Consider the following 18,948-nt stretch of genomic DNA (forward strand, 5'->3'; position numbering starts at 1 on the left):
GAAAATGAAATTGTGAGTGGAGCGGTAGATTATCACAGGGTGTCCCAAAATCCAGTGACGCGTATGTTGGTGAGCTTCCAGGTTCTACAGCAGGTTTTCAGGAGACTGGTATTGTAAGTATTGAAGGTGTGAGTGTGAATTGGTGTGATGTGGAACCTCCAGAAAGTGAATTCCTAGGAAAAAGTGTGTCATTTACCGTTCACCAACCAGGACCCAGAAATATGCCTCCCCGTAATGCAGCCCCAATCTTGTACTCTTTTTGTTTTTTACCCTTGGTTTCTGAAGATTAGTGCAAGAGACTAATCGTTATGCCAGACAATACATTCATAAGTTTGGTTGTTCTACAGAAAGGCAGTCGATTTCGTCTATGGCCAAATGGTGGTATTGGGATGGCAGATTTAAAATGTTTTATTTGTCTAGTCATAAATATGGGTCTTGTGAAGAAAAAGAACCTGTCAAGTTATTGGTCAACTCAGCACCTTAGTCAAAACAACAGGTTTTCAGCCGAATGGTATTGTAAGTATTGAAGGTGTGAGTGTGAATTGGTGTGACGTGGAACCTCCATTTTTAACGTGACAAAACTTTGACCAACTTGAGTTGAAACTTGAAGGTGTGCGTTTTTTACCATTTGCACCACCTCTGCACACTTAAAGATGCAGATGCTAGTCCACTTCCTCAAGAATTTAATTTTGTCTTCATTCGCTACCCTTCACTGTACCACTCAATAAAGAATAAATTTGTAACTTCTGAATGGAATGTGAAATATATAAGCACAAATAGGCTCACTGGGTTATTCAGCAATCCCAGTACTAACTAGCAAGTAAAACTGAACATTCCTGAGGCTAATGACTAGCTCCCCAAAGGTGCCAACGTACCCTGTGAAGTTCAGGATTCAAGGCCTTTTCCCATTATTATGCAACTTTCCTTGACCAGCCTCCTGTGTTGAGGGCTCTTATCTGTGCTGGAAATCAAGTTCCTTTCACAAGGAATGACAATGAATATTTTCAAGGGCTAGGAAAAATGCGATCGTACTAAGCAGTATTGGAGCAAATTAGTGATGCAATAAGAGAGGTATTTTTTTATATAGATTCAATACAATGAATATGAGGACTTTTAATTTATAAAGTGTTAATGAGCACGAATTCATCTATTGGTACCAACCTTTCAAAATTTGCAGCTGGTTCTGCAAACTTGTGTCGAACCATGAAGGTAGCAAGTGCTTCTGCCACTTTGTCTGGTACATCTTCATGAACTGCATGACCACAATGAGGTAAAACCTGCATCTGAAACTTACCTATGAAAATAAAAAAACACTTGTTAGTGTCAGTCACACAGCATGCAACTCAAAATAATGAGATACTTGAATCTTTTAAGTATTATAAATAGGTAACATGATTCCTATTCTACTCACTTCCCTTGTAATATATTGGTATGCTTATTATTAATTTTCACAATATTCTCCTTCTCTAATTATATTTGTTTGCCAAGCAATTTCTAAATATAGGAAGCATAAACTATGTAATGAAAGCACAAATTAATAATATTAATTTTAAACGAGATATTTCCCACCTTTTCAGTATATTCATTATTGTTTTCTCCATATTAACAAGAAACACATATTTAAAATGATAATTAGCACATGTTTTGTTCCTTTATATGGAATAAATGTACTGAAAAAAAGGTGGGAAATCTCTCAATTACAATTGATTTATCATCAATATGGGTTCTTGATAACGAAACGTATAAATTGAATTAATGATGTTCAGGTACAACAGGAACATTTCATTCACCATGTTCACTTCTGGTGAGAGACTGCAAATTTCTTCTTCTTCTTCTTCTTCTTTCTTCGTTTCAGCCTGCTGTGGACCACGTTATTTCAACCGTTTGCATCCTTGAGCTTTAATTCTTCCCCAGTACTCACGCATTCTCGTTCTGTGAGCCTCCTTTCTTTCATCAGTCCTCTTCTTGCCTGTTTTCAACTTTGGCCTTTCTTGGAACCTCTTGTATCCCTGGAGCTTTTTCTGGAGAGGAGCATGTTTCTGGATGTCTTCGAGTGTGATTCCTATGTCTTGAAGGTCTTTTTCAACTTCGATACACCAGGGTCCCTTGGTTTTCTTGTTAAGAAAGTAGGAAAAGATCCTATTGGTCTGTCTCTGTGTGCTCATGCGTGCTATATGGCCATAAAAATTAATCCTCCTTTCCCGAATCGTGTCCGTTATCCTCTCTATATGCTGGTACAGATCGCTGTTGTGTCATCTCCTGTACTCACCATTTTCTTTGATTGGTCCAAGAATCTTTCTCAGGATTTTTCTTTCTTTAGCTTCTAGCTTCTCCATAATACCTTTTCTGTTCATTGCAAGGCATTCTGCTGCATACAGTGCTTCTGGGCATACAACCGAAGAATAATGCGTAAGCTTGGCGTTGATGGACACTGATCTTTTGTTGTAGACATTCCTAGTCAGCTGATATGCCATCTCCATCTTGTTGATTCTGCACATGATTGCTTCTTTCTCAGAGTTGTTAGGTACCATCCTCTCGCCTAAGTACTTAAACTTTTCCACCTGTCTGATTTTTCCCTGTTCCACAATGAGCTCTCTGGGAGCTGGCTTGATGTTGGTTATAAACTCTGTTTTTTGGAAAGAGATTTGGAGGCCAGCTTTGGCTACTTGGATTCTCAGTTGGTTAATTTGTTTTTCAGCAGTATCCAGGGAATCAGAAAAGATCACTAGGTCATCTGTAAAAGCTAGGCAGTCTATGATAAGATCATCTTTCTTATATCCTATTCTAAGGCCATTCTCAATCTCTTCCTTGCACATCTCCTTGTGCCATTCCCGAATTATTTTCTCCAGAACGCAGTTGAAGAGAAGGGGCGATTGCCTAACACCAGTCTTGATTTCGAAGACGTTCAAAATTTCTCCCCTGAATTTCACCCTGGACGTAGTGCTGGTTAAGGTCTGTTGAATGATAGCTCTCGTTTTGTTGTCTAAGCCCATTTCCTTCAGAATGCGGAGGAGTGTGTGTCGATCTATGGAGTCATAGGCTTTTTGGAAGTCAACAAAAGTAACTACAAAATTCTTATTCCTGGATTTTAGGTATGACAGGACAGACTTAAGGTTCATGATCTGCTCTGCACAAGATCGTCCTTTTCTAAAGCCTCCTTGGTATTCACCCAACTGTGAATCAAGTTGCTCTTCTGCCCGAGTTTGAAGGGCTTTGGAGAGAATTTTGTATGTTACTGAGAGAAGGGAGATGCCGCGATAGTTGTTTACATCTGTTTTGTCACCTTTCTTATGTAGGGGATGAATCAGGGCTGCTGTCCAATCATTTGGGATCCTCTCTGTTTCCCAGATCTCGCGAATGATCTGTTAGTTTATCGATCGCCTTTTCACCTGCAGACTTCCAGAGTTCAGCAATTATCGCATCTTCTCCAGGTGCTTTGTTGTTCTTTAATGATGTAATTATCTGTTTGATATCCTCTTTTGTGGGGGGAGAAGAGTCTGGGTTGGGGTGCCTGGATTCTTCAAAGGTGAATTCTGATTCTGGTTCTTCGCAGTTAAGAAGAGATTCAAAATATTTAGCCAAAATTTGGCAGTTATACTTGTCGTTGTAGGCAACTTTTCCATTGTGACTCGGAAATGTAGACTTGGTGGGGTGTACTTGGCGAGGTTGCGTTTGAATGTTCTATAGAAATCCCTAGTATTATTCTTATTAAAGTCCTGCTCGATCTGTGTCAGTTGGTTTTTGTCAAATGCGCGCTTTACTTGGCGGATCACTTTCACTGCATGTTTCCTAGCCTCCAGAAAGTCTTCACATCTTTCTGGATTCTTCAGGGAATTCCATCTTTGCCAAGCGATTTGTCTTTGTGTTATGGCTTCATCACATTCTTGAGTCCACCACGGATGCTTCTTTGGTTCCTTTAGCAATACTGTCTCCTCAGCCGTTTCAACACTGGCATTTTTCAGTTATTCCCAACTTTCTGTGTCCAAAGACTGAAGTTTCTGGGTGAATTCTTTGCTGGTTTTCAGCTTTTCTGTATCAAATTTGTTAGTTTTCTTTATCTTAACACTCTTGGTGTTTCTTGGATGAAGCTTAATTTTGATCTTGGATAGATAATGGTCTGAGTCAAGGTTAGCACTTCTCAGGACTTTAACATTTCGGATCTCTTGTGTTGCTTTTCCTGCAATGGCAACATGATCTAGTTGAAATTCTCCCAAGTGAGGATTTGGTGATATCCATGTCTTTTGTTTTCTCGGTAGTTGTTTGAAGGCTGTTGACTTAAGAACAAGATTGAATGCCTTACAAAGCTCTATAAGCCTTTCCCCATTTTGGTTGGTTCGTCTGTGGGCTGGATAGTTTCCAACGATATTTTGGAATTTCTTTCTTTGCCAATCTGGGCATTGAAGTCTCCAAGCAAAATGATTGTGTGTTTGTCAGGAATTTTTTATATAACACCTTCCAGGTCCTCCCAGAATTTGTCTGTTCCTTCTGGGTCTTTCTTGTTTGCCTGGTTGATTGGCGCATGTACGTTCACAAGCGTGTGTACGTTGTTCATACTCCGAAAGCTAAGCATCGAGACCCTACTGTTAGGAGAGCTGAAGTCAGTGACTGAATCAATAATTTTCCTGCTGACAATAAATCCTGTACCAAGGTGTGGAACAGTTTTCATCACACATTTGCCAGTTTTCCCTTTGAAGATTCTATAACCTTGTGATTCAAACGCATGTTCATCAGTAAACCTTGACTCTTGAATTGCTGTAATTAGGATTTCATGATGGGAGAGGACATCCGTAAGATGTTTGAGTTTACCAACTTTCAAGAGGGAGTTGGCATTGAAGGTAGCAAAAAAATGTCGGTGTTTGTGGCTGATTTTGTTCCTAGGAGTCTCCAATACCTCCTTGCATGTAGGTGCAGGCTCCCCAGAATCCGAAGGCCTGCTTGCGTCACTCAAGGCGACGGTGGATTGGTTACCACCTGGGGTACAATTTCCTGTTGAATTTTCCTCCATGCTTTGCAGTTGAAAACTTGTAGTTTGGGGTCGGTGTAGTTTTACATCGACCAAGTTACTTCCAAGGTTGTAAACCTTGGAGAGAGCCTGATGTTCGACTCGGGATGGCATTTCCTCCATACCCCATGCTTCGGTTCTCCCGCCGGTACTCGGGTGGCTGATTGCAGTGGTTTCCCACTGGGCCACGTCCCTACGCCTCTGCAAATTTATTATTATTATTATTATTGTTACGGTGTTTTCGTGGAACAGAGAGGTGAGAGAAGGTGCTGGCTTGAATGGGTCTATCTACAACAGTCAAAGATTAATTTAAAACTTTAAAAATAAAGGTTATATTCCTTTTCCGATATTAAATTTTAACAAAACTATTCGCTTGGCAAAAGCACAAGATCTCAGGTACAGAGCTAGTTTGGTACAAAGTGGGAAAAAACAGAAAAACCCAGCAAGGTTAGTTACAAAATTTGAGCTTCAAGCTCCCAATTTACAAAAGTCCCTACATCACTACTGTTGCGTTTAGTTAGATAGTCAAGGAGATGAGCCTCCCAATTTCTTTTACAGGATATTTAAATCACACAATTTTCACGAGGACCTTTTGTTCCAAAGGTTACAAGTTACGGCCTTCCAAAGGCACCATTCAACATTTGCACAAATATCTTTTAGATTACCAGAAAGAGTCTCTAAGTTCTATAATTCTACCAAGGAGACTGCGCTCCCAAACCCTTACAGCCTACTCAAGGCAACTTTTAACTTTTACATTTGTGATTAGAGCGTCTTTGCTCAATAAAATTTACACCTTCAGGCCTCTCTAGGCACAACCTACAATTTACAAGACCATATTAGTTGTCTTTTAAAACTACACAGAAGAAATAATACCGGGCCTTATTGGAAAATAACAGGTTCAATTAATGGCCCAAAACTCAAAAAATGTATGGAGGCGGAACCTGCGCTCCTTGAAATCAAAGCTTAAAACCCTACTTGGGCTTGTGGCCCGATGACACAGGGGCTAATCCCAAACTACTGAGGTGGACAGATGGACAAGTTAGGTTACAATTTACAATAGTGAAAACACTTACAAAATCATAGTCACCTCAAGATTAAATTGAAGGAGAATTCAAGAGGGTAACGCACTCTCTATCCCTTGTTTTAGTTAAGTGCTATAGTCTAGTTGAACTTTTACATGAGAAGAAAGAAAAATTTACATTTTTGGAATTTTACAGTTATATTATTAAAAATTGGAAACTTTCCCCTCGAATTAACTGGCAGAGATACCTACAGAGTTAGAAAAATGGTGCCCATTACCTTAGCTGATGTTCTGCTTGCCGATGGATGAGGCCCCGCCTCCTCTCTTAACACACACACTCAGTAACACAACGATCAATAAGACAAGTTAGCTCGAAAAGGTGCCAGCTTTTAAACCCAAGAGAAAGGTTCAAGAAGGCTCTGGACGAAGTCCAGACACACCCTCTACTTTTTATTGGACAATTGGAAAGGTTCAAGAAGCATGTGACTGGCTGAAAATTACATACACAAAATTTTTGATTGGCCAGACTCCAAAGCTGGCGGGATGAGTTACAAGTGTTGCAATCTTTGAAATTTCAACAACAAAGAACAATTGATCAGTTTAGAAAACCTAAAAATACAAAATTTCTTTAAATTTTTAGTAGTCCCACTTTACACCAGAGTGCATGGCATCAGTTTTTTAACCCTTTCCGGCCCTTAGCGCCCGGCTGCATTATCTGCATTCGTCTGCGATCTGTGCGATAGTTTTTTATTTTTCTCATCAGAGAAGTGTTTATAAGGCATTTATGAACACGCAGTACAATCTACAAGTCTTAGGGAATAAAGGAAGAGAGATAATCTGTCTTGACGTTGCCTAGGCAACGGTCTTGAACTTCCGCGAGCGCGGGTCAGCTGTTTCGTCCGTAAACATGGCGGAATTGAATATCGCGTATATTGAAACTGAGATGAATATGGGCAAAAAAAGTGACACAGAATCCTTGAGTAGGGGAGCAGGTGAATTTTTAGGATAATGTATCAACGAAGATAATTTTAGTGATAACAGTGATATGAATGAAAACGAATATCGATAAATCGGACCTGATGGCGATGCCATGGCAATTCAGGTAACACAAATATTACGTTTCGTTGCTCCGAATGATTAAATGGATGATGTTGAACCTGCGCACAATTCGGAAAAAGTATTAGGGGAAAGAGATTGTTTTTACGTATGTTAGGAGGAGAAAAACTATTCAGTGACATAGCCTATTGCGCATATAACAATGCAGCCTTCAAACAGTCGCATTCCGGTAAGACAAAAACAGAATGGGAAGACCCTTGCCCAGATGAAATAAAATCTTATATACATGGGCATCATTCCACTTCCAAAATCACGTGATTATTGGTTTTGAGGGATTCAGACAATATGGGAATGTGACAAATGCAGACTGTCTCTCGAGTATCACGAGGAGGGAGGGGGAACACATTATGACTCAATAAACAGAGAAATGGATGTGATGGTATATTTTCTAATGTTATTGAAAATTTGAATTCATTGTGACCAATAGTTTTTACTGTATTTAACTTTTTCTGAAACAATATGGTCTGTTTCAGTTTTTGCTAAATAATAGGTTGAAACCTGGGGATAAGCGGAGTGAAAATGCGGGCGGGAAAAGGTTAATAGAGAAATCTATGGAGAAAAGTCTGAATTTCTTGAAATAGTTGTTGCAAACTTTATGTGTTAGATAGCATTCTTCAAGGCGCTTCATTTAAATGCACGGGGTTGAGATGTACCTCCTGGTACAATTATTATTATTATTATTATTATTATTGTACCAGGGGTACATCTTCCTCGGCTAGTTAAACTACGTGCCTTCTCTAAGGGCATCCTATGTAAACCAACTTGACTTTGTGAACTAAAAGAAACTTTGGTCTTCAACTGTTAGATGTCTCTACTATTGGTTTATTCGCTCCCTCTAGCAGGCTACACTCTAATTATTTCATAGAGAATTTTTTTTAATGTTCTGAGGATTTTTTAAATGTCCAAAGTTGTCAACACTTCAGTGGGTTCCTCTTCGATTGCAACCAACCTATCAAAAACCAGGAATTATTTTCTCTAACCAATTAAAAGTGGGGGTGTGTACTGGCATCCAGCCTATCTCTAAAGAGTTCTAGAGTCTTCCCCTTAGAGTACTATAAAAGCAAGGCACTTTTGGGCTGTATTGTCTGAATTGCACCAATGTGAGGAGGGTGACTTGACGTGAGCCAGGAGGCGGAGCGAGTCCTGCGTAAGGAAGGCCCACGGACACAAGGTAATGGCAGAATTTTCATAGACATGTGATAGCTCCAGCGAATAATTTGAGGAGAGGTTTCAACCTCTTTTATTTAATGTAAATGTCTAAATCTGGTGTTTTAAATGTAGAATTTTTGGCAAGTCTGAGGACTCTGTTCTATTCCCTACTGGGAAATATGTAATACAAGGGAACAAAGAGTGATGACCCTCTGTCGTTTCCCACTCAACTTTGCATTGGGCGACTAAAATTTTCAAAATCTAAATTTCTTAAAACTTGTCTTGGCATTAATGTTCCCTATTCAGTCACCACAGCGTAGCATAGGATTAGCCTCTGTATTTTCGGGCCACAACCCCACTTAGGGTTTTAACGTTTTCCATAAGGAGGTGAAGAATTTCGCCTCCTACCCTTTTGTTTATAGCCGGTCATGTGCAACCCTTTTCTTTTACTATTAAGGCCACTTAGTATGGGCAATTATACCCTTGCTTAATTGATAACTTTTTCTGGTATTAGTTCCCTTTGGGAACAGTGAATTACTGGTTGTCAGGTGGAACTTGAGTATGTCATAAGAAATTGACGCCACTGCGAGGCTGGACTATATTAGCTTTTTTTTTTTTTTTCCCATTTGCTTTACATTGCACCGACACAGATATGTCTTATGACAACGATGGGATAGGAAATGCCCTAGGAAGTGGAAGGAAGCGGCCGTGGCCTTAATTAAGGTACAGCCCCGGCATTTGCCTGGTGTGAAAATGGGAAACCATGGAAAACCATCTTCAGGGCTACCGACAGTGGGGCTCGAACCTACTATCTCCCGATTACTGAATACTGGCCGCACTTAAGCGACTGCAGCTATCGAGCTCGGTGGACTATACTTGGAGTGCAGACTCCCATATAGTGTAAGTAATTGGAGCAAATCGTGCTCTTGTAAATTTTGCACCTGTCAAGAGCAATTAGGCTCTTTTCTATGTAACTGCCTGCTAATTATTAGAAGTTCCTAAATCATTCTACAGCTTTCTGCTCAGAAACCACCCGCTGCAATAGGTGTGCTGGTCCCCACCGCCACAAAGATTGTAAGGTGCCTCAGGACCAGGCGAAATGTGCCAACTGCCAAGGCAGCCATGCTACTTCGTTCCCTGGCTGCCCATTCATCAAAAAGGAAATTGAGGCACACTACAGACAGTCACGTCAACTCCATCATTCACACCTACAACCTCCCCCACTACTTAGCCTCTCAGCCCCAACCCCACCACCACTGAACACAAGACCCACCCCAACCAACCCAACATCCATCATAAATCCCCCCTCCCTGCTCATCCCAGACACAACCACCCTGCTCAGTTATTATTACTAAACCTATTCTCGACCCAAACAGGCTACCACTCCCACAACACCCAAACATCGCCAGACCACCACCCCAACCAAGCATCATTCCCACAAAGTCCAGTAAAACACATGAAAATTCTCACTTCCTTCCAAGAAAAGGCCTTTACGCCTCACTCCCTACCAAGAAACAGCCTTCTAATTCCAAATCCACATTCAAACATAGCCTAAAACCACAACAAACCAATACAAATCCCACAAAAGAGTAATCATCACCACCTCTACCGAAAGCACTCGAAACCAACAAGACGCTGAGGCAGGACGCGCACACATGCTGGAATTCCACATGCTGACATTTTTCAAAATTTACAGTGTCAATAACAGCTGACACAAGAGAATTAATAATATTCTCGTGAAAAAACCGACAGGGCCTCCTGATGCTAAAACTGATACTAAGACAGTTAAGCAACATTCAGCATGGTCAGTACCCAGATGGGGGCCATCCAGGTCTACTACCTCTCCCTGAAACACACATAATTCATTAACAAAGAACACAACAGCCATGGTCAAATACACCGCGAAGCTCAGAGAGGCTCGACTCCAAATGTTATTTCCTAAAACAGTAAATCTTTCCTTTTCCTACGATAGTCAATCGCATCAATTAACTTTTTATTATTATTATTATTATTATTATTATTATTATTATTATTATTATTATTATTATTATTATTATTATTATCAACTAACCTATACTTATTATTTTTATACCTATTTTCTGAACAGTCCAGGTATATATATATATATCATATGGCTTTACAAGTACACAAAAAAACTAATATCAAATGGAAATGTCCAAATTTGACAACCAGTCCAGAGCACTCGGAGTCACTTGGCGTAGAAGCCTCAGATCACCGTTAAATGCTCGAAGTGGGCACTCCTTAACGATGTGTTCCATTGTCTGCTCCTCCGCTCCACAGTCGCAGTCAGCAGATGAATGGAAACCCCATTTCTTCAACATGTAGCCACACCTCCCTTGACCCGTCCAGGTGAGGATCACTAAAGCGAAACCAGTACTGGAATACAATTAAACGTACCGATACAATTTGGCCACACCTCAGTAGCTTCCACACACTGTCACAGCCATAAATTACATTGAGAATTTGGTGGAGGCTACATTTTATTCTGGCTTATGCCAAGAGACAGATTAAAAAAGTACTGTATCCATCAGGAAATAGCAACACGCAGTACATGGAGTAAGTGCTCAGCAAATTTAGTGGCTGGCCAGTGCTCAGTTCCATACAGTGCCTCTGGACAGATCACTGAGTTGAACTGGCATTTTCTTGTACAAGACAATACATTTTTCATTTGTATTCCATTCTCTTGTTCAGTTCAACTAATTTTCACATATCTTGCAGTAGACAGCAGCAAATGTCCAAACTCAAAGATTATTTTCTCTTTGAGTTTTGTACTCCTTGCAGTCGGTTGGAATTTTGTGTGCTGACAAGATGGTTTTCTGGTATGTGGAGTAGCTTTCACAGGTTACTGCAATTTATTTAATATATTTAAATAGGTGATATGTTGTTAGTGCTTCCCATTTGATGCCTATTTTGCTTTTAACACTCGACTGTACGTAATGCTATACTTAATATTTGATATCTTCGGCTGAGATGTCCGGTGATGTCAGATTTATAATAATGGAGTCGATTTAGTGGTTTGTTTACATTTTGATCTTACGTCGTTCTTCGCACCAATGTTTTGGAGCTTACACACTAATGTTAATTTAAGTCATTTCTTTAATGTCGTGTTAAGTAAAGGTCTAAAATTCCCTGTAGCGTGGGTACATGTAGTCTATTTTGTGTGCATGTGTGTATGTGTTTGGAGGCCATGTGTTTTGATATAGTGCATTTAACTCTCTGCTTCTGGGATGATCTGTGATTAGTAGGGATAGGATTCTGATGATTTTGCATTTTTTTTTTTTGTAAGACTGACACGTTGCTCAAGTATGTTTCATGAAAGAATGAGTTCAATGAAGTCTATTTGTTAGGTCTTTTTTTTAATGCATTTTTTGACATTCTGACATTTTGGGGAAATTTTAGATCAATTTGGTCATTTTCTACTATTTTCAAGAAATAATTTTTTTGTTTAGCCATTTTAATTCTGTATTTTACTAAATTTCCATGTTAAATATTTTGTTTGATTTCATACAAGCATAACATATATTTTCCAGAAAACAGATACCCTCTTCCCCTATTCCTAAAAGCATGCGAATAATGGATTTGCCCATACAAGGAAATACATTTACCTCTTGCGTAGGTAGAAGGCTACAGCTAGCAATGAGTCATTGAGTTCGTGGTATTTCTTTGAGCCGGAAGTGCTGTTCTATTAGGCGCGAAGTTACGATATGCCTAAATTGAAGCAAAGTGTGTCTATTAAAATAAAACAAGCCACTTAATCAGGTAATCAATCATCACCTTGCATTTTGCAAGTTGCTCTTTAGAATTACAGTAGAAGTCTGTTACAGCGAGAATTCATAATGGTGAAAAATTTATTTGCTATAACGGATTGTCGTTACATCAGATTTTTCGTAAAAGTCTGGAAAAACCCCATATACATTAAAATCGGTATGAAAAGGCACAGTTTGTTCAAAACTTGCATCTTCGCACATGATATCCACAATATGGCTTGCTCGTTTGTTATTTTTCAAAATACAGGGTGACCGACGGGAATCTGACGTTTTTGGCATGGCTAGTACTCTCTCCGTAGGAGAAGTGGGGAGCGGAATTGTCAAGCATGACACTCGCCATGTGTTGCCATTTCAGTAGCTATGGAGCAGTGGTCGGTTGAACATCATATGTTTGCTACGACACATGTGTGCAGAATAGCGGGTCTGTTATAACAGTGCAGCGATTTTTTCATGTGCGTTTCAACCGTGGGCGTCGTGGTACCGTTCCCTGCCGCAACACGATTCTCAGTTGGGTTAATAATATACGGACAACAGGATCTATTGTTAAAAAGACGCCACCAGGTCCGACTAAGACAGCAAGAACACCAGAAAACATCGAGCGTGTGAGAGGCGCGGTAACGCGTAGCCCTGGGCGCTCAGCACGTAAACATGCACGCAAACTCGGAATGAGGCATGAATCTGTGCAAACAATCTTAAAGAAAGACATGACATTTCACCCTTTGGTGTGCAACGACACCGTTCGGCATCATTGGTCCCTATTTTTTCGAGGACGAGAATGGTGCAACTGTTACAGTGAATGCCGAACGTTACTGCCACATGCTGAACACAAACTGCTACTCGCTGTGAGTGTAAAGTTTTTTTGTGAATGACAAGGGGATTTTGAGGGCACCAGTACCGTAAGTTCTGCCTATTAACATCCCCATCGAGATGGAAATGCGCCTCGTCACTCATGATAATGACTGCATTCTCATTGTCTTCCAAAACAACTTGCAGTCGAAAAGCGAACTCCTGCCGCTGCACGTAATCTCTCTCCTCAAGTTTCTGGAAGTAACACATCTTGTAAGGGTGAAATTTCATGTCTTTCTTTAAGATTGTTCGCACAGATTCACGGCTCATTCCGAGTTCGCGTGCATGTTTTCGTGCTGAGCGCCCAGGGCTTAGCGTCACCACGGCTCTCAGACGCTCAATGTTTTCTGGTGTTCTTGCTGTCTTAGTCGGACCTGGTGGCATCTTTTTAACAATAGATCCTGTTGTCCGTACATTATTAACCCAACTGAGAATCGTGTTGCAGCTGGGAATGGCACCACGACACCCACAGTTGAAACACACACGAAAAAGTCGCTGCACTGTTATAACAGACCCACCATTCTGCACAAATGCGTCGTACGCAAACATACGGTGTTCAACCGACCACTGCTCCATAGCTACTGAAACGGAAACGCATGGCGAGTGTCCTGCTTGACAATTCCGCTCCCCATTCCTCCTACCGAGAGAGTACTAGCCATGCTAAAAACGTCAGATTCCCGTCGGTCACCCTGTACAATACATGAAAGTGTATGTTTAATTTCATTCTGAAAAAATTATAGTATCACTCCAGAGGCCTCTGTGGCAAATGGTCCAGTTTTCTTCTTCAAACAGTAGCATCTAATCTAATCTAATCGTAGATGTATCAGGAAAACGTATTTCAAGCACTTATAGAGAAATGATAACCTCCTCGCTAAAAATTTACATGGGAACAGCCTTTCCGAAATGTAACTAGAAGTGAGAAAATATGAACTATCCTCTGAATCAGTAATGTACTCTGCCATATCTTAAGGTGTATCCCATTCTTACTTAATTTCAGTATATTACATTAAAAATTAAGCGATCGTTTACTTCAGCCTTTATAATGAGTTACCAACTGCTAAAACCAATACAGTTGGTCCGTTTTTGGACATTATAAATTTTCCTGGTTGCCAGCGTTTCATCCCAGTGTGCCAAGTTGCCCAACTGGGGTGAAACGTTGGCAACTAGGAATGAGTTAGCTGGAAAATTCATAATGTCCAATAACAGGCCAACTATATTAGTATAATACATTTCTTCATTAGGGACAAATATTTCAAGTTCCCTTTCGGAATCAACATCTGTATCATTAACAACTGCTATAAACCACGTTATTTACACACTTATTAGGAAAACACGTTATCCTCTTTCATTCTGAATTTTCTTTTAGAGAACAGCAGTCGACAGGCATTACTAATCAACTCCGACATCGCCTTCGAATGTCAAAGAGAGAGCTTGCAAGTGTACATAGCAAGAAAACTATACTGTACCGAAGATGACTGATCGCATTTTGTGGCAAATGCTTCAGTTTTCTTATTCAAACAGCGTCACCTAACCTAACTTAACCCTACGAAATGAATCATGAAAACATAGTTCAAGCGCCAGTAAAGAAATGATACCCTTCCACTATAAATTTAAATGGTAATAGCCTTACCTAAATTTAACCAGATACGAGAAAGTATAATCTAACCTGAGAAATCAGCGATACACTCTGCCATATCTTGAGGTGTATCGCATTCTTACTTAATTTCAGTGTAGAGTATTAAAATTAAGCGATCGTTTACTTAGCATTTATTTCTAATGAGTTAACAACTGCTATCGACCATGTTATTTACGTATTTATTACGAAAATATGTTCTCCTCTTTCGTTTGATTTTTTTAATGGAACAGCAGTTGACGGGTATTACTAATCGACTCCAACATCGCCTTCGAATGTCGACGAGATAGCTCACAAGTGCACATAGCGAGAAAAGTATACCGTACCGAAGATGATAGATTACATTTTGTGGCAAATGTTTTAGTTTTCTTATCCAAACAGTGTCACCTAACTTAACCGTACTATATGTATCATGAAAACATATTTCAAGTACCAGTAGAGAATACATGATAATAGCCTTTCCAAAATTTAACCAGACGCGAGAAAATATATGAAACTAGCCTCTGAAATCAATGATGCACTCTGCCATATCTTGAGGTGTATCCCATTCTTAATTGCAGTATTTAGCATTAAAATTAAGCTTTTATTTTTAAGAGTAAACAACTGCTATCGGACACATTATTTATGCATTTATTATGAAAACATGTTCTTCCCTTTCATTTCCATTTTTCTTTATGGAAGACCAGTCGACAGGTATTACTAATTGACTCTGACATAATCTTTGAATGTCGACGAGAGAGCTTGCTAGGGGACATAACAAGGAAACGATACCGAAGATGATCGATCGCATGCAATATAATCACTGGGTGCATAAATGTCGGTAATGGAAAAAATCATGCATGCTTAATTGCTTGTAATAACGGATGCGTCAGCGAAACTGCTCTCGCTGTAACTGAAGGATAACACACAGTTTTTATTTTATTTACATTTTATGGCCTTCACTGGACCACTCTAGCCAACTTCATACAAATAATTTTTCAGTTCCCTGTCAGCCCAGTACTTCTTCATTCTCTCTGATCTTATCCTTCTTTCTTCATCGGAAATCACCCTTCCTATTGTCACAGTTTAATATAGGAATTTTGAAGGGACAGACAAGAACTGTCGTTATAATGGGCTTCTCGTTACATGCTATACTCGTTATAGTGGACTTCTACTACATTACAGAAACAGTAATACCACCACACTAATCAATATCTATTATCTACTGAACAATATACAATAATCAGGGGCAGGAACATTGAAAGGAACACACAGCAGGATAAATACAATGATAGGTCAGTGTATGAAGAGAGAGAGAAACAGAAAGAAAACACAAAAGGACAAGGACAGTCTCCACATCATCGTACACTGTTTTCTCCGAATAGATCAGCTCTCTCCTCATCGATCCCAACTCTTATACATCCATTTCTTCTCACCCTGATAAGCTTTCTACTTTCCAGCTTTATGAGGACAGTTGGGCTTCAATACTCACTGACGGCCCATCTTGACAGATGGAGATGTGGTGGTGGGAAGAAGCTCTGGGTCATGTCTCACTTGCTGACCTATATCAACTTTCAATCCTGCCATAGGATATCACTTGCAATAGCTGAAAGCGAGCAAGGAAGGAAGATATGTAAAAAGAAATTAGAGTAAATCGTAACTACTTCCAGCCTTAATAATGATGTGGGAAGTGTAGGATAAGAAGAAAGCCAGATAAATAAAGTAAAAGGGAAAAGAAAAAATGATAATGAATACAGGATCTAAAAGACTAGGATCACCGGACAAATACAAAAGGAGAAAAGGAACCCGATGTGACAATATAAGTAATGGAAAGAACAAACAATTGCATAATTAATAATATACAATAATCAGTCACCTTGCATCTGACCAACAGTCAAGTCCTTATCCAGCCTGTCGATGCCAGCCAGAAGGAGCATCTTTGGTACTGGACAGCTAAGGAACATACTTGAAAGACCTTTAAACCAGCCCGACCAATATTTCTCAGTTCGGCCCAGATCTATCCTCCATGTGTATTTTCTCGTCTCACTGTCATTATCAGCCTGCACAAGAAACATATTCCTTACAACATAAAACATGCCAACAAAACTAAAACTACAGATAGTAGTTTACAATATATATAATAAGGAGAACAAAGTTACAAAGAATTACAGATGCTGCTGTCTTATGCTTGAAAAATATAAAAACACAGCATTTTACTTTAATTAAAGTATTATTGAGTATATGTTTTTATTTTTTAAAGGCTAAAAACAGCAAAAATGTTAGTATGCACTCTTCACTAGAGAACTTTAAAAAAATATTTTAAGTGTCAAATAAGGAAGGAAGATAAGAGAGAGAGAGAGAGAAAGAAAGAAAGAAAGAAAGAAAGAAAGAAATAGACTATTTTTGCCTGCTATGTTTTCTCTTTCTTCTTTGCTAGAGGTTTAACACTGCAGTAAAGCATACCAGTTTTTGGTGACAGTAGAATGGGGAAGGGTGACTGGGATGATCGAGACCATGCTCTCAGGCCTGGTTTTTGATTGGTATGAAAATGGGGAACCATGGGAAATCACCTTCGGGGATGATGGTGAGATTCAAACAGACCATTTCCCAAAATGCAAGGTTACAGCTACATGAAATGCACCTTTCAGCTAACTTGCTTGGTGTATGCTGTGTACAATCATGCATTCTAATTCAGTTTCTTATATCTTAATATTTAAAAAACATGCTTTTTCTTTGAGCTGATATGTTAATTAGCATAATTTTGATAGAGAGGATAGTGGATCAACTTTATTATTATTATTATTATTATTATTATTGGCCAAATTCTAACAATGAATTATAATAAGGAAAGAATGATGATACTGTATAACATATGAAAAGAATGAAAGAAAAAATACCAAACATGCTTCCATTACATTTGGAGAAAAGTCTCCTATAAAAGGATAAAATGCATGGAGTGCAGGTACCAGAGAGAAATATACATGGAGACAAAGCATGGGAACATTACAAGATCAGTAAAGTTAAAATACCTGAGAGAATGGATCCAAGTGAATGGACTGGATAAAGAGGCCAACAAGGAAAGAGCCAGATAATGGACACTGGCCTATAGGCTAACACAGAACAGGTATAATAAATGGTCATTATCCTACATGCCAATATCACGTGGGTAAAACCAGAGGGATGAAAATATGAAACAAATAATCCATGCAGAATCACACAGCATTGGATACTTGTATCATCAGAGAGATGCATGACACATTGTTTTACTGCAATCAAGCAGTCCTAATTCAGCCTTTTCATCCTTGCCTAATCAACAAACTACCTATTTCATGAATGACATCATTACAGAATTCACTTCTTGGGTTTTATTCATGTGCCATTAAATTCTGTCTCTCCTTTTAGTTGCTCCTCTCTATCCATTACATAACTCTCTATTGACCCAGCATGTAACAAATAACAACAAGCTTAGAATCACTTAATTTCTCCATATTCAGTACATAATGAAAATTCTAAAACCAAGTTCAATCAAATGCTTAGGAATGGCTGGATGCTTTCCTTGGTGAGAAAATAAGCAAGGGAACGTTATTTTCCGCAAAAAAACATTCTCTTCAGAGATTTATACCGGGGAGAATTATTTCTAAAACTATGACATTACAACACGGGTAATGGCCTGAGTGCCATAGAATTCTTTATCAAGTACAGAATCTTCATGGCTCTAACTGTCTTTTACTTACCACCTTACAAATCATCCTTCAGCACCAAGCAAAAGAGAACTTGGAAGGAGCAACTATGTTGAGCAGATACTACAGTATATCACATGGCAGCAACAAGCCATTTCCCAAACAGAGATGAACTCAAGGGCTGAAGTACTGCTGGAATCACATCAGGAAGATATAACTTCATAATCAACAGCACTATGTAAGGGACTTCCACAAATGAAATGTCTGCAATAACTTTCACTATCCTCTGTTTACTATAGTATTATTGTATAACTCTACTTCTCCACAATTACAGTCTTATGAAGATAAGGACAGAAAACATTGACAACAACATAGGAAAACAGTCACTGAGCATGGTTTACCCTTCAGTCAGAACTGCCATGGCTGGAGAGGCAAATTACCTTTTATATTGTATTCATTGAAACGTTTTATAAAAAGATAAGTACAGCAAAACATTGTTAATCTGGACTCTGATAAGCCAGACTTTGCTTAATCCAGATAGGGAAAGAAACAACAAAGAGAAATGGAAAAAAAGGTGAACGCAAGGTTTCAAAAGTGGCTGGAAGGCAACACTTGCATTTCCCACAGACCTCTGTGATGGTTAAAAATGTTTGCTCAATGATGTGGATACACTCTGCAGTTGGTCCCCTTTTGATGTTGTACCCTAACTAAGCCATATCAAAACCTTCTGATTA

The 18,948-nt window shown here is 39.2% G+C and overlaps 1 protein-coding gene across 1 annotated transcript in view; it reads right to left on the reverse strand.

The window, feature by feature from the left end:
* LOC136867331 (protein phosphatase methylesterase 1) overlaps positions 1 to 18,948 on the reverse strand; it is a 139,352-nt gene that overhangs the window by 13,443 nt on the left and 106,961 nt on the right. The window contains exons 7-8 of the mRNA XM_067144490.2: positions 16,411 to 16,594; positions 1,162 to 1,294 (exon numbers count right to left, since the gene is read on the reverse strand). Coding sequence (XP_067000591.2) covers positions 1,162 to 1,294; positions 16,411 to 16,594 — 317 coding nt within the window. The remainder of the gene's footprint in view (positions 1 to 1,161; positions 1,295 to 16,410; positions 16,595 to 18,948) is intronic.

The sequence above is a fragment of the Anabrus simplex genome, chromosome 3, assembly GCF_040414725.1.
Source record: "Anabrus simplex isolate iqAnaSimp1 chromosome 3, ASM4041472v1, whole genome shotgun sequence".
NCBI classification, from domain to species: domain Eukaryota; kingdom Metazoa; phylum Arthropoda; class Insecta; order Orthoptera; family Tettigoniidae; genus Anabrus; species Anabrus simplex.